Genomic DNA, 13,121 nt, shown 5'->3' with positions numbered 1-13,121 from the left:
AAAGTCACCTGTTCCTCACAAGCATGTTACACTCACTACGCATCAAGTCTCAAATTATTCACCCACAGTGCCCCAAAATGTTATTACAACCAACCCATAGAACCCCTACAGTGCAGGAGGCGGCCATTTGGCCCATCGAGTCTGCACGACCCTCGGAAAGAGCATCCCACCTCGGCCCACTTTCCCGCCCTATCCCCGTAACCCCACCTAAGCTGAAAATCCCTGGACACGAAGGGACAATTTTAGCATGACCAATCCACCCAAGCTGCACACCTTGGCACTGTAGGAGGAAACTGGAGCACCCTGAGAAAACCCACGCAGACACGGAGAGAACGTGCCAACTCCACACAGTAGTCCAAGGTCGGAATTGAACCCAGGTACCTGACGCTGTGAAGCACCAGTGCTAACCACTGTGCCACCGTGCCGCCAATCCTTGCCGATTATTCGCACGTTCTCAAAACGAATAATAAAATTATATTTCAAGGTGCAAGTTGGATACAAAGCGTATCCCAGCTGCCAACTCTGGCCGAGACGTTCAAGACCATACCCTGGATTCAAAATTCATAATTTAAGTTATGACTCCGCTGTAGTACAGTGAAGTAAAAGGTAAAGTTGCCATAGTCCCAGGTGACAATAGGCTGCTTTCCCCTTTGAGGGGGAGAGCTGACTGGTGGTGGTTTAACCTGAGGGTCACCACACCTCAGAAGGGGGGCAAGGTTGAGAAGCTGGTACGACTGTGAAGTATTCCATTGATTGGTGCTGTTCTTAGATATTGAAGATGTTGTGGTTCTATTTGAAGAACAGCAAAGCTATTCCTGTTGGCTACACGGGTTGTGATTGTGGATTTGTAACCAGTGGTTCAAATCCTACTATGTTAAGTTAGTGGAATTGAACTCGATTATTCTGGGCTATCACCAGAAAACAATGGCTATGAGCTGCCAGATTAATGTAAAAACTCCAATACTTCATTAATATCCTTCAACCTGCCACCCTTACCTGATCTGGGCCAACACATGACCCTGTCCCACATTGTGGGTGTGAGATGTTTGTCTTCACTGCCTGTGTGGTAATGTGGCAAGTCAATGTTCAGGTGGTTTTCGTAAAGGGGGTACAATCCAACCTCCTAGAATATCACCCAAAGACAATGTTGTCAACACGCTAAGGACAGATTCTCCCTCAAAATCATAGAACAGGATTTCATGGCCGCAAATCAGGACGATATCAGTCCAGCGTCAAGCCAATCTCCAAGATTAGCGAAGGCAGGTAAGTGTGGAACTCAGAAGCCCCTCCACCATTCTGAAATTGCCAATTAACAAGCCATTGATGTTCTTAAAGAGCCAATTGCAGTTTTTCACCTGCCCACTTACCGGATACTGTGTGATGAAGAGAAAGCGGCAGTGAATAAAGCTCTGAAGAAAACAGCAGGAAAAAGAGGAGGTGATCCAGGAGTAGAATTACCCCACCCACATCTACAAAGTGATGAAGCGGGTTCCCAAGACACTGGAATCCCCTCCAAGGCCATGAACGTCAAGAACCTGTCCGTCAACATCTTCAAGCGCATCGTGGGTGAGGCTTCCAGCCTGGCTGATTACATTAAGCACCAACCCCCGAAAGATCCGGACCGCCGAGCGCCTACTGCTGCCCGGGGAACTGGCCAAGCTTGCCATGTCCCGGGGGACAAAGGCGGTGACCAAGTGCACCAGCTCCAAGTGAAACTGTACCCTGTTCTGAAAAAACAAATCAACTGTTACAGTATCAGACAAGAAAATGTTTGGGGGAGTGTTTTACATCAGGTATGTCGGATACTTTCATAGAATTTACAGTGCCGAAGGAGGCCATTCGGCCCATCGAGTCTGCACCGGCTCTTGGAAAGAGCACCCTACCCAAGGTCAACACTTCCACCCTATCCCCATAACCCAGCAACCCCACCCAACACTAAGGGCAATTTAGCATGGCCAATCCACCTAACCTGCACATCTTTGGACTGTGGGGAGATGGGTGGAAGGAAAGGCCCAACAACAGGACCATGGCTCGTGTGTGGCAGCAGAACCAGTTGGTGAATTGGCAGTATTTGCATGTTTTTTTACTTCACTTCTTCTCAGTTTTTGAACCTACCAGAAGAAATAACGAGTGCGAGATGGCGTTTAAATTGGTGGCTATGATAATCCCACTCCCGCACCATGCCCCAGCCGAGTCGCTTTGACCGGGAACAGAGCCCCACTTCACACCACCAACTGGATGCCCTTCCCACCAGCCAATCGCGTTTGGTTCACTGAGGCTGAGACAGCTGAGCTGGGAGCAAGCCCACCATTCACCTCCAGTGCTGCCTCCCTTACCCTGCCAAAACCTTTCAAATCTATTCTAGCCCATGAGACAGCACAGAGAAGGACACTCACCTCATCGTACCTGGGTTGGTACGTTGAGAGAGCTACTCTTCAACCCACTCCCCCTGCTCATTCCCCATATCCAGGATAAGTTTTCCCCTTTATATATTTAGCCAATTCCCTTTTGAAAGTCATTATTGAATCTGTTTCCATTGCTCTTTCAGGCAGTGAATTCTAAGTCACAAAAATATCTTCATGTGGTCTATGTTATATTTCTTCAATGACCTTAAATCTGTGTCCTCTGATTCCCAACCCCCTTCCCATTGGAAACAATGTCTTCTTATTGACTCCAACAAGAGCGCTCATGATTTTGAAGACCTCTATCAAATCTCCTCCAGGTCTTCGAAGAAGAACAACCCCCATCATCGATTGGTCAATGAATTAATTAATGGTGAGACCATACAATGACTGCCACGTTTTCCTATGTTACATCAGGATCTTCACTACAAGACTAATTGCTTGCAATAAGTACTTTGATGTGATAAAACACATCCGGTGGCAGAGGTAACTCGCAATTGACCTGTGGCGGATCTTCCAGTCCTGCCGATGTCTATGTCCCTCATCCTCCACTGCAGGGAAACACCCTGCAGTGGGGGGAGGGGAGGGGGGGGGGGGGCAGGTCACTATTATAGAATAGAATTCCTACAGTGCGGAAAGAGGCCATTCGGCCCATCGATACTGCACTGACCCTCTGAAAGAGCACACTGTCTAGGCTGACTCACCCACCCTACCCCCATAACCCCACCTAATATGCATATCAATCAACACTAGGCGGTAATTTAGCATGGTCAATCGACCAAATCTGCACATCTTTGGACTGTGGGAGGAAACCGGAGCACACGGAGGAAACCCACAGAGACATGGGGAGAACGTGCAAACTCCACACAGGCAATCACCCAATGCCAGAGTTGAAACAGGGTCCCGGTGAGGCAGCAGTGCTAACCACTGTACAATCTTGCCGCCATGTAATAATAACAATCGCTTATTGTCACAAGTAGGCTTCAATGAAGTTACTGTGAAAAGCCGTCTATGGGCGAGATCGGAAGATCAATTCAGAGGGAAGGGCCAGAAAACGTTGGTCTAAATGTAAGTACGCATTGTAAGAGATTTTTGCTGCAGGGCATGATAGGCAGTAAACTATTACCGAGGAACTGTCTTCAATAAATAAGTAAAATCAGGTAGGTGGAACACGGTTGCAAAACCGGCCTGCACTGAGCTAGTGAATTTCGGACAGCAGGTAGTGATGGGATGGTGAATGGGGACACAGCTGGCCTCTGACCCTAACAAGGAGAGAGCGAGGGCAGCACGGTGGCGCAGTGGTTAGCACTGCCGCCTCACGGCGCCGAGGTCCCAGGTTCGATCCCGGCTCTGGGTCACTGTCCGTGTGGAGTTTGCGCATTCTCCCCGTGTGTGTGTGGGTTTCACCCCCACAACCCAATGATGTGCAGGCTAGGTGGATTGGCCACGCTAAATTGGCCCTTAATTGGAAAAAATGAATTGGGTACTCTAAATTTATGTAGAAAAGCAAGGAGAGAGCAAAGTCAGTCAGAACTCCTCCTCGTGAACAGGGTTGGCTGCACCTGTGACGCCCATCGCAGCTGATTAGCCCAAGGGTATTTTCTACATAGATTCACCTGCAACTAGGAACAGTGCAGTGGGGCTGGCTTCATCCTCAGTACCTTCAGGAGGAACAAGGAGTCAGAATGCCATTCTTTTAAAAAAATGGAACAATCAATTTCTTTGGCTGAACTTTTTTTGGCTTGTCAAATCAATGATCCCATAAACTAACAGCAAGCTTTGATAATTTGGATAAGAATCGTCATTGAAATTATCGTGCTGGAAGGAATCCTGACGAAAAAGCCTTCCGTTTCAGAATCAAATTCATGTTGCTTTGCCTGTTCTCAGTACACTGCACTGAATCTGCCATGACGGTTTGAACTTCATCCAAATACATTGTCTGTTTAGCCACGATATTATTCAATTGAACAGCCCATATGGGAAAGGGGGGGGGGGGGGGTGCACAGCCATTTTATCATAGAATCTACAGTGTAGAAGGAGGCCACTCGGCCCATCGAGTCTGCACTGGCTCTTGGAAAGAGCACCCCACCCAAGGTCAACACCTCCACCCTATCCCCACAACCCAGTAACCCCACCCAACACTATGGGCAATTTTGGACACTAAGGGCAATTTAGCATGGCCAATCCACCTAACCTGCACATTTTTGGACTGTGGGAGGAAACCGGGAGCACCCGGAGGAAACCCACGCACACACTGGGAGGATGTGCAGACTCCGCACAGACAGTGACCCAAGCCGGAATCGAACCTGGGACCCTGGAGCTGTGAAGCAATTGTGCTATCCACAATGCTACCGTGCTGCCCACTTTTGTTGTGCTTATCAAGGCAATGGATGTCAATGTGGGGAATAAAGCATTTTCCTTCCAAATCAGCACTATTCGGAACAGCGGGCTGAGATTGAAACTCCTCGTTACTCTGCCCTGGACATGTAGCTCGAACCAGCCTCTGTGAACTGCCTCCCATGTTGCTATGCTGCATTGTGGCTCAGAGGCTAAATCTCTAGTCCTCTTAAAGTCACAGGTTGCACAGCTGAGCGCGATGCAGAGAGCTGAGCACAAAAGCCCAGTGCAAGACAGAGAGAGTGCTGCATTGCCGTCTGTCAAATGAGATGTTTTGCCTTCTTCGGCACACTTAAAAGATCCCACGGGAAGATTTTGAAGAAGAGCAGGGGAGTTTCCCCTGATGCCTTGCCTGACCGAAATTCATGCCTCGACCGGCAGCCAGTTTGGCCATTTATTTCACAGCCGTTTGAGTGGACTCACTATCCACAATCAGCGAACGTAACCAATTAGCTGCTGCACACCCAACATTACAAGCGACTCCCTTGCAAAAGAAAAGTTCGAAAGAGTTTTGGAATCACCCTAAATCCGTAAAGGTGCTGTTTAAATTCACCTCTTCCTTTCCCTGTCAATAAGTTTCAAATTAAAGGTTATTTATGTGCTACTAAGCCTTGGGCAATGAGGGATTGGTGGAATGATGGAGGTCCCGGAGGGTGTAGGGTGGGGGGGGGAGGCAGATCTCCATATTCATTTCATGGAAAACCCTTGCGGATAGGGGGTAGGGGGAAGGGGAGGGTGGGGGTGGGGGTGGGGGGTTGCTGGTGGGTGAGTGAGCACCGCTTCCCTCAGCTCCCCCGTTGACCCCCAAAAGCTTCTGTGGACGTCAACACCGGGCGGATGTGAAAATTTTGAGTGTTGCACCCTTGAGTTTGCTCAACAGGCCTCGAACCAGAACTGACCCAACTGACCCCTGTTTTCATCCCATCTTCCCAGGGGAAAGAGACATTGTGCTAAAGCCCTGCCCACCAAACCATCTGCACATTTTGGTTGCACCATTCAATATATAAATTCCTTAACACTCAGATACAAAAAAAAAAGGCCCTCGCCAGTTATCGGAAATGATGTGCTGTTTTTGTTACTTCGGGGGGTTATTTACAATGTTTTTTTTTTAATCGAAAAGCTACACCACAAGGGATTTAATTTCTTCTGACCTTGTTTAAACCTACTCCGGGTTTACCCCTTGCACTAAATCATCAAACAGGCAAATTAGTTAACTTGAATCAGGGTGGCAATAATAGGTCCTCAGATGGTTAAAGAAAGCCCACCTTCACCAAGAAAAAAGTATTCAATGTTTTTCTCCCTCTCTTCAAAAGCAATCTTTTCAGAAATATAAGGAGCAGTATATCTATACACCATTATGTATAATTATATTTGCGATCACATTCTGCATGCAGTACCATCGCACCCCCTAAGCAGGAGATGAGGCACAAAAGTACATTTTATCCTTTGTTTTCTTCTTAAAACTAACTCCTGTAAGGTTTCTACTGAATTTTGCTCCTCGTATAAATTTCCCAGTGTATAATACTATTCTAAGACCACTGAAGCGTTGCTTTTTTTTTAAATTTTAAAACAGTTTTAGCTCTTATTTTCCCCATGTTTTCACTATCAAGATAAGTAAAGAAAGCTGAACTCATATATTACATATACAGGCCCCCATAATAAATTAAAAAAACATCTGTTTGGTCCTTTTGATCCCTGAATGTCGAGGATTGAGAGATAAAGACTCAATGTGTTCTGCGTAACCATGTCAACCTTATGGATTCAAAAACACACACACACAAAAAAAAACCTCAGCCATGGCAACCATCGCCTAGGAGACCTAGCTGGGTGCTCGATGACACAGAACTGCACCAAAGCAGCTCCATCTGCAACTTTTAAGACAGCCGTCCTTCCTACATCGTTTTACGTCACGTGTGCTACTGTCAGATCCAAGTCTCCTTAAATAGCTGCAATGAAATTTCACATTTTCAGGGTTCTCGAAATGTTTTCTCCAAGTTTTGTATTTCGTTGTCTCCTCCTCAGTACTGATATCCGAGGATCAGCCATCTCAAAAAAGGTACCTCCCCCATAATCCACCGCCGTCATTGCCCTAATGAGAGAGGAAAGCATCATCAGGGCTGGGCCCAAACATGGAACCGTGGTCGACAGAGATTACAAAACAAAGGACTCTGAGTTCCCTGCTGCCAGAGGTCAAGGCAGCCTTCATCATTTTATAGTTAATTTAAGGTTAAAAAAAGGTAAATGTATACAGTTTAAGTATTTATCACAGGATCTCACAGAGAAACATGTAATAAGCTTTATTATTGTCACAAGTAGGCTTACATAATAATAATCTTTATTGTCACAAGTAGGCTTACATTAACATGGCAATGAAGTTACCGTGAAAAGACCCTCGTCGCCACACTCCGGCGCCTGTTCGGGTACACAGAGGGAGAATTCAGAATGTCCAAATGACCTAACAGGACGTCTTTCAGGACTTGTGGGAGGAAACCAGAGCACCCAGAAGAAACCCACGCAGACACGGGGAGAACATGCAGACTCGGCACAGACAGTGACCCAAGTGGGAATCGAACCTAAGAACAGTGCTAACCACTGTGCTACCATGCCGCCCCTATGTCTGTACATTGAGGTAGTCGCATGTTTGGACAATCTGATGAAGGGCCCCGGGGTTTGGTTGGATCAGGGGCTATCATGACATCTCATCCTAGGGATCATTATTCAACGTATAAGCATTAACAATGAACGTCACCAACATATGACAGTGGGATCCTATCCTCACCCACTGCTGTGCACATCGAGAGGGACGGGGGGGGGGGGTTAGAATAACGACTGGGAATCCTGGCTCATTTTCCTGTGGCTCACCCAGGGACACTGGAGCCAACTGCAGATCCTGAACTGCTGCCCGAACTGAGCCCATCGCACCAGGTAGCATTGGAACCTTTGCTGAAGTGAAGATTTTCCTGGAATATGGCCACCGCTCATCGTTGTAGACAGAGTCAAATCTGCTTAAAACCGGCCTTCATTTTCCATCCTGAATCTGCTAAAGTCTGATGCACGAAATTAGTGCGAACATTCTGCGGCGGCCATTAAAACTGCCAAATGCACTAATGCTAATTATTCGGCAAGGATGTGCCCCACATGGGCCCTCGCGACTTGCACCATCTCAAGATGCCTACCCCAATGATAGCTCCATGGCCATTTATTATGTTGCTCTCATTTTCAGAGCCCAGTGAACAGTTTGATCCCCTTAAAAAAAGCATGCCAAATATGAGTCATTGAAATGCTGAACCAATGCACAAGCAGATAGTCGGCCATTCAGTCCATCGAGACTGTCCCACGAGCAAAAGAGGCTGATATGCACCTTACCTCCACTTGTCTTCCTTAGTTCTGGGACTTGCAAAACTCTAGAGGTCCATCAATCTAGTATTGACATTTTCAATTGATATTCCCTTGCCCCAGCCCAACTTGTCTTTTTTTGACCTCAACTGTTTTTTTGTAGTGGATTTCCACTACCCTTGGGTAAAAATAGGACATGCAAGCAAAGGAATTAGGAGCAGGAGTAGGCCATTGAGTGTGCTTCACCTTTCTGTATGATCAAGGCTGATCTGGCAGTGGTGTCAACTCCAATTTCCTCCCCCCCCCTCCTCACCATCCCCCCCCCCCCCCCCCCCCCGTACCCCTTGACTCCCTTGTCTAACACAAATCTGTCTAACTCAGGCTTGAATAAATTCAGCGACTCAGCCTCCATTGCTATCTAGGGCACAGGAATCCCACAGACTAACCACCCTCGGGAAGAAAATAATTTTCCTCATCTCAGCCTCGAAAGGGAGCTCGTTTACTCTTAAACTGCTTCCCCCAGTTCTAGTTCCCCCAGCGAGTGGAAATATGGGGGTAAATTTTCTGATCCTGCCCGCCACGGGAATCATCGTGGGCAGGACGGATAATTTAATGGGCCATTAAAAGGTCCGTTGAGCTAAGCCGGGAATTCCAGACCCTGGGTGGGCAGAACTGCAAGATCCCGCCCATCGTCCCTGGTATCCACCCTGTCAAGATCTCTCAGGACCTTGGATGTTTCAATAAGATCACCTCATCCTTCGGAACACCAATGGCTATAGGCCCAACCTGTTCAGCCTTTCACCACAGGAGACGTCCTTCAACTCAGGAATGAGTCGAGTGAATTTTACTGAACTGCCTTTAATGCTGCTATACACTTTTTCAAATAAGGAGACCAAAATTGTACACAGTACTTCCAGATGTGGTTCCACCAATGCCCTGGTGGGGCAATGCCCCGGGAAGGGGCCATACTGGACCTGGTATTGGGGAATGATGCCGGCCAGGTGGTTGATGTTTCAGTCGGTGATTACTTTGGGAATAGCGATCACAGTTCCGTAAGTTTTAGAATACTCATGGACAAGGAAAAGAGGGGTCCGAAAGGAAGAGTGCTAAATTGGGGAAAGGCAGAGTATAACAAAATTCGGCAGGAGCTAGGGAATGTGGATTGGGAGCAGCTGTTTAAGGGTAAATCCACATTTGAAATGTGGAAGTCTTTTAAGGAAAGGTTGATTAGAGTGCAGGACAGACATGTTCCTGTGAAAATGAGAGATAGAAATGGCAAGATTAGGGAACCATGGATGACGGGTGAAATTGTGAGACTAGCTAAGATGAAAAAGGAAACTTATGTAAGATCGAGGCGACTCAAAACTGATGAAGCTTTGGAGGAATATCGGGAAAGTAGGACGAATCTCAAACGCGCAATAAAGAGGGCTAAAAGGGGTCATGAAATATCTTTGGCTAACAGGGCTAAGGAAAATCCCAAAGCATTTTATTCGTATGTAAGGAGCAAGAGGGTAACTAGAGAAAGGATTGGTCCACTTAAAGACAAAAGAGGGAATTTATGCGTGGACTCAAAGGAAATGGGTGAGATTCTTAATGAGTACTTTGCATCGGTATTCACAAAGGAGAGGGACAGAGCCGGGAGTGCAGGAGGCAAAAGAGGCCGGTGTCCTGGCCTTTCCGTCCCTAGTAGCCCGTCAAAGGATTCTGGTACAGTGGAAGGATGCAAGGCCCCCAAGCGTGGAGACCTGGATCAGTGACATGGCGGGATTTATAAAACAGGAACGGGTCAAATTTGCCCTGAGAGGATCAATACAAGGGTTCTATAAACGATGGCAGCCTTTTCTGGACTTCCTGGCGCAAAGATAGGTATCTTGGTCAATAGCAGCAGCAACCCGGGGGGGGGGGGGAGGGGGGGGGGGGTGTTCCTTATTGTAGTTTCTATTCTGTAACTTTATATTGTGTTAATTTGCGTTGTTGTTAAAATGCTGTGTTGTGCATGGGGGTGGAGCGAATGTTTATGATTGTTAATATTATTGTTATTTTTGGTATTTTACTGTGGTGCGTTATTGTTGTGTAAATTCAAAATTTTTCAATAAAAATTATTTACAAAAAAAAACAAAGGAGAGGGACAAGATGGATGTTGAGGCTAGGGATGGATGTTTAAATACTCTCGGTCAAGTTGTCATACGGAAGGAGGAAGTTTTGGGTATTCTGAAAGACATTAAGGTGGACAAGTCCCCAGGACCGGATGGGATCTATCCCAGGTTGCTGAGGGAAGCGAGGGTCGAAATAGCTCGGGCCTTAACAGATATCTTTGCAGCATCCTTGAGCATGAGTGAGGTCCCAGAGGACTGGAGAATTGCTAATGTTGTCCCTTTGTTTAAGAAGGGTAGCAGGGATAATCCAGGGAATTGTAGACCTGTGAGCTTGACGTCAGTGGTAGGCAAACTGTTGGAGAAGATACTGAGGGATAGGATCTATTCACATCTGGAAGAAAATAGACTTATCAGTGATAGGCAGCATGGTTTTGTGCAGGGAAGGTCATGTCTTACAAACCTAATAGAATTCTTTGAGGAAGTGACAAAGTTAATTGATGAGGGAAGGGCTGTAGATGTCGTATACATGGACTTTAGTAAGGCATTTGATAAGGTTTCCCATGGCAGGTTGATGGAAAAAGTGAAGTCGTATGGGCTTCAGGGTGTACTAGCTAGATGGATAAAGAACTGGCTGGGCAACAGGAGACAGAGAGTAGTGGTGGAAGGGAGTGTCTCAAAATGGAGACGGGTGACTAGTGGTGTTCCACAGGGATCCGTGCTCGGACCACTGATGTTTGTGATCTACATAAATGACCTGGAGGAAGGTATAGGTGGTCTGATTAGCAAGTTTGCAGATGATACTAAGATTGGTGGAGTTGCAGATAGCGAGGAGGACTGTCAGAGAATACAACAAAATATAGATAGATTGGAGAGTTGGGCAGAGAAATGGCAGATGGAGTTCAATCCAGGCAAATGCGAGGTGATGCATTTTGGAAGATCAAATTCAAGAGCGGACTATATGGTCAATGGAAGGGTCTTGGGGCAAATTGATGTGCATAGAGATCTGAGAGTTCAGGTCCATTGTACCCTGAAGGTGGCAACGCAGGTTGATAGAGTGGTCAAGAAGGCATACAGCATGCTTGCCTTCATCGGACTGGGTATTGAGTACAAGAGTTGGCAGGTCATGTTAAGTTGTATAGGACTTTGGTTCGGCCACATTTGGAATACTGCGTGCAGTTCTGGTCGCCACATTACCAGAAGGATGTGGATGCCTTGGAGAGGGTGCAGAGGAGGTTCACCAGGATATTGCCTGGTATGGAGGGTGCTAGCTATGAAGAAAGGTTGAGTAGATTAGGATTGTTTTCGTTGGAAAGACGGAGGTTGAGGGGGGACCGGATTGAGGGCTACAAAATTATGAGAGGTATGGACAGGGTGGATAGCAACAAGCTTTTCCCAAGAGTGGGGGTGTCAGTTACAAGGGGTCACGATTTCAAGGTGAGAGGGGGAAAGTTTAAGGGAGATGTGCGTGGAAAGTTTTTTACGCAGAGGGTGGTGGGTGCCTGGAACGCTTTACCAGCGGAGGTGGTAGAGGCGGGCACGATAGCATCATTTAAGAAGCATCTAGACAGGTATATGAATGGGCGGGAACAGAGGGAAGTAGACCTTGGAAAATAGGAGACAGGTTTAGATAAAGGATCTGGATCGGCGCAGGCTGGGAGGGCCGAAGGGCATGTTCCTGTGCTGTAATTTTCTTTGTTCTTTGTTTTGTACAACTGAATTCCGACACAAAGCTTCCGTGAAACGGCCCTCCTACTATTCTGACTTTGCAGCAGAGGAGTCAAACGTCAAACTTTTCAAGGCAAAGGTAAAATATATGAAGTTAATTAAGAGCTGATATGCCTTACCTAGAAAATCAGAAATTCTTGCCCTGAATCACAGTCAGTCAGTATGGGCGACTGGTATCCTTTGGCCGTTTTAACTGGACTTTTAACCTCTTCATGCCAATTTGAAAACCATTCATAGCCTGGATGGCAGCCTGGGCACTGGTGGGGTTATCAAAACTCACAAAACCTTCAGAAATATAAAAAGATAGAAGAAGTTTTCAAGACATGGAAAAGTGAGTTAAGGGTGAGGTGACCCATTACCTGAGGCGGGCAATGTATTTGTTTCCTCACAGTTTTGGCCTAAGCCCTAGCAGAGCTGGACGTTGTATTTTTTCGATCACTAAAGTCAGCCCTGATGCCGCCCAGTCTCAGTTGCTCAGCAATAAGAAGACCAAGGTCAGACATTTGCCAATTGGTTCATAGACCGTGCAGGTCCAGTGTTCAATCCCAGAGTTGCACCAAGGGCACTTGTCAGCCTGGGGGAATTTACATAGAATCTACAGTGCAGAAGGAGGCCATTCGGCCCATCGAGTCTGCACCGGCTCTTGGAAAGAGCATCCTACCCAAGGTCAGCACCTCCACCCTATCCCCATAACCCAGGAACCCCACCCAACACTAAGGGCAATTTTGGACACCAAGGGCAATTTATCATGGCCAATCCACCTCACCTGCACATCTTTGGACTGTGGGAGGAAACCGGAGCACCCGGAGGAAACCCACGCACACACGAGGAGGATGTGCAGACTCCGCACAGACAGTGACCCAAGCCGGAATCGAACCTGGGACCCTGGAGCTGTGAAGCGATTGTGCTATCCACAATGCTACCGTGCTGCCCCAATGGGAGGGTTCTACAATTTTCTTTTGCCCCATGGAGTACAAAGTGAAAGAATATCAGCCAGCGTTTATGAACATACGAACAAATGAATTTGGTGCGGGAGTTGGACATTCATCCTCCTCCTGATCAACACCCAATGTCTTTGTTTCAAATCCTGTAGGATAAGGTCCACTTTGGGTTTGACTGTGATGCCCTCTGTAGTTGTGCATCTTCCAAACTTGTGCCCTCAACA

General features: G+C 47.0%; 1 protein-coding gene across 7 annotated transcripts in view; it reads right to left on the bottom strand.

The window, feature by feature from the left end:
- Nucleotides 1-5,539: 5,539 nt before the first annotated feature.
- The window catches only part of celf5a (cugbp, Elav-like family member 5a), a 512,219-nt gene continuing 504,637 nt past the window's right edge, over nucleotides 5,540-13,121 (bottom strand). For all 7 annotated transcript variants that reach the window (XM_038777514.1, XM_038777515.1, XM_038777513.1 and 4 more), the window contains 2 exons: nucleotides 12,076-12,241; nucleotides 5,540-6,888 (listed from right to left, as the gene is read on the bottom strand). In XM_038777514.1, coding sequence (XP_038633442.1) covers nucleotides 12,114-12,241 — 128 coding nt within the window. In that variant the 3' untranslated portion in view covers nucleotides 5,540-6,888; nucleotides 12,076-12,113. The remainder of the gene's footprint in view (nucleotides 6,889-12,075; nucleotides 12,242-13,121) is intronic.

This window comes from Scyliorhinus canicula, chromosome 18 (genome assembly GCF_902713615.1).
Source record: "Scyliorhinus canicula chromosome 18, sScyCan1.1, whole genome shotgun sequence".
Taxonomy (NCBI): Eukaryota; Metazoa; Chordata; class Chondrichthyes; order Carcharhiniformes; family Scyliorhinidae; genus Scyliorhinus; species Scyliorhinus canicula.
This window is presented reverse-complemented; position numbering and strand designations above follow the sequence as displayed.